This window comes from Patiria miniata, unplaced genomic scaffold (genome assembly GCF_015706575.1).
Source record: "Patiria miniata isolate m_02_andy unplaced genomic scaffold, ASM1570657v1 HiC_scaffold_7, whole genome shotgun sequence".
NCBI classification, from domain to species: domain Eukaryota; kingdom Metazoa; phylum Echinodermata; class Asteroidea; order Valvatida; family Asterinidae; genus Patiria; species Patiria miniata.
Window position 1 is genome coordinate 45,491,485 of NW_024037074.1, and position 2,110 is coordinate 45,493,594.

The 2,110-nt window shown below is 44.8% G+C and overlaps 1 protein-coding gene across 1 annotated transcript; it reads left to right on the forward strand.

Annotated features, from left to right (window-relative positions):
* Positions 1 to 413: 413 nt before the first annotated feature.
* Positions 414 to 1,616, forward strand: LOC119745223 (neuropeptides capa receptor-like). The gene has a single exon (XM_038221447.1). The coding sequence runs from the start codon at positions 414 to 416 to the stop codon at positions 1,614 to 1,616; it is 1,203 nt and encodes a 400-aa protein (XP_038077375.1).
* The last annotated feature ends 494 nt before the right edge of the window (positions 1,617 to 2,110 follow it).

Genomic DNA, 2,110 nt, shown 5'->3' on the forward strand with positions numbered 1-2,110 from the left:
GTATTGATTGCTTTCTGCTATCTTTTTACGCTGTTTTAGCCATAGTCACGGCAACCGTCAAAAAAAAAAAACGTCATCACATCCAGAGAAACCTTTTTAAAAGCTGAGCTTTCAAAACCTATGTCAGTCGAGCGATGCGATGTACTGTGTCAAGAACGACTTTGGGCACCTGTAGTTTTCGTGTTGAATATCGGTTGAAGCTGATGACGAAGTAGTGCTGTTGTCGGGCTCAAGGAAACAAAAGCAGAATAAGTAGAGAAAGAAATACGTCGGAGAGCAAGAAAGGAACAGTTGAAGTTGCTGCATGCCGTATCTGGCAGATAAGTACTTAACTAACAAAGCAAAGTGACAATTTTGGACTTATAAACTCAAATCGGAAATTTGTTGATACTTCTTTTTTGGGGAACATCACCATGGGTAACTTTTCTGTCGACACAGATTTCTCCTGGGACGGACCTTGCCCACTGCAGAGCACTTACTTTTTCAGCGAAAATTACGCTCGAAATTTTCTGTGGACAGACTTTGATGTGGCTTACATATCACTGGTCATCCCTATCATATCCACCCTCGGAATCATCATGAATGGCGGCTTTCTCTTTGTGGTAGCAAGAATCAAGTCCATGCACACTATCACAAATTTCTATCTTTCCAACATTGCGATATCTGACATGCTATTGCTTGTCTCGGTTCTGATCCAAGACAGCCTGATTTTTCACCTATTTTCCTCCGGAGTGGCCTACAACGCCTACCAAGGAGGACGTGCATACTGCAGCTTCTATGCCATCTCAAGAGAGACTTTCTACGTTGTGTCTGTGTCCCTGGTCACTTTGGTGACAGCAGAGAGATTCCACGCGATCTGTTACCCTCTCCAGCATCGCATGGTGGAGGGCAAGGGACGGGCGGTCAAGCTGACTGTCGCAACCTGGTTGTTTGGCATTGGATACGGCACCACCCTGGCCCTGAATTACCTGCGACTTACAGTCTACTGCGTGGAGTGGCCGCCCACGCCCGAGTTTGTCAACATGCCGAGAATCATAGGTTTCTGCCAGACCGATATTGTCCCTGCACATATCGCCATCTTCACGGAGGAGGTTGTTGCCAGTCTGCCCTTCATCACCTCGCTCTTTCTGACCAGCTTCATGTATCTGCAGATCTACCGCACCCTCTCCCGAAGACCAAATCAGCAGGCCGGCATGCAGAAAGACGCCGCAACGGAGCAACAGACTGCCCACGCCGAGAAGACCCGACGCCACGTGGCAAGAATGCTGCTGACCAACACCACTGTCTTCTTCGTCTGCAACCTGCCGGCCTGGATCAAAGTGGTCATGCAAATGGTGGGCTATTTCACCGAGTCTCCATATCCAAGAGAGGTCATCGTCCCTCTGTTCCAGGTGGCAAACGTGATGGCCCTCGTGAATTCCACGGTCAACCCGATCATCTACAACGTGACCAATCCACGGTATCGCCAGGCGTTCCGGGAGGCGTTTGGTTTGAAGATACGACGTCAGCAGCAAGGGACCAGCAACTCCAGAGCATTTGCTACAGTATCTACAGTGGCTCAGGGATCAGTGCCTTCTAGCCACGTACCAGACACTGCTGAAGACACGCACATCTAAAATACAGCAACAGGTCATTGTTAAAATGGGCAGAAGTGGGAAAACTAGGCTTATCACAACAGACAGGTATGGGTTCACAAAATAACACCTAAAATATGAACGCAGTGTAATATAGTTGTCCTGGTTAATTAGATCACACGGTAAAAGAATAACGAGGAAAAGAAACAAGAAAAACATTGATCCATGAAATGTGTATTAAATCCAAAAAGGAAATTTTTTTTTATTTCGCTTTACTTTAAGCAAAATTTATTATGCACTGAAAATCCTCTGCCATTTCCTGAGGCAAATTGACTTGTGATGCTGTCTTTAGTTGTTATGTCAAAATTACTGATACAAATTGTGTGCTAAACTTAATAATGATTGGTTGAAAAAGTGAAATATTGCATGTATCAGGTCACTATTATATACTCATTTAATACTGCGAAAAACTTGCACTATATGTATATATCGTAATTAATGGTGAATCACATATAAAAATCATGTTAAGAAAGCGG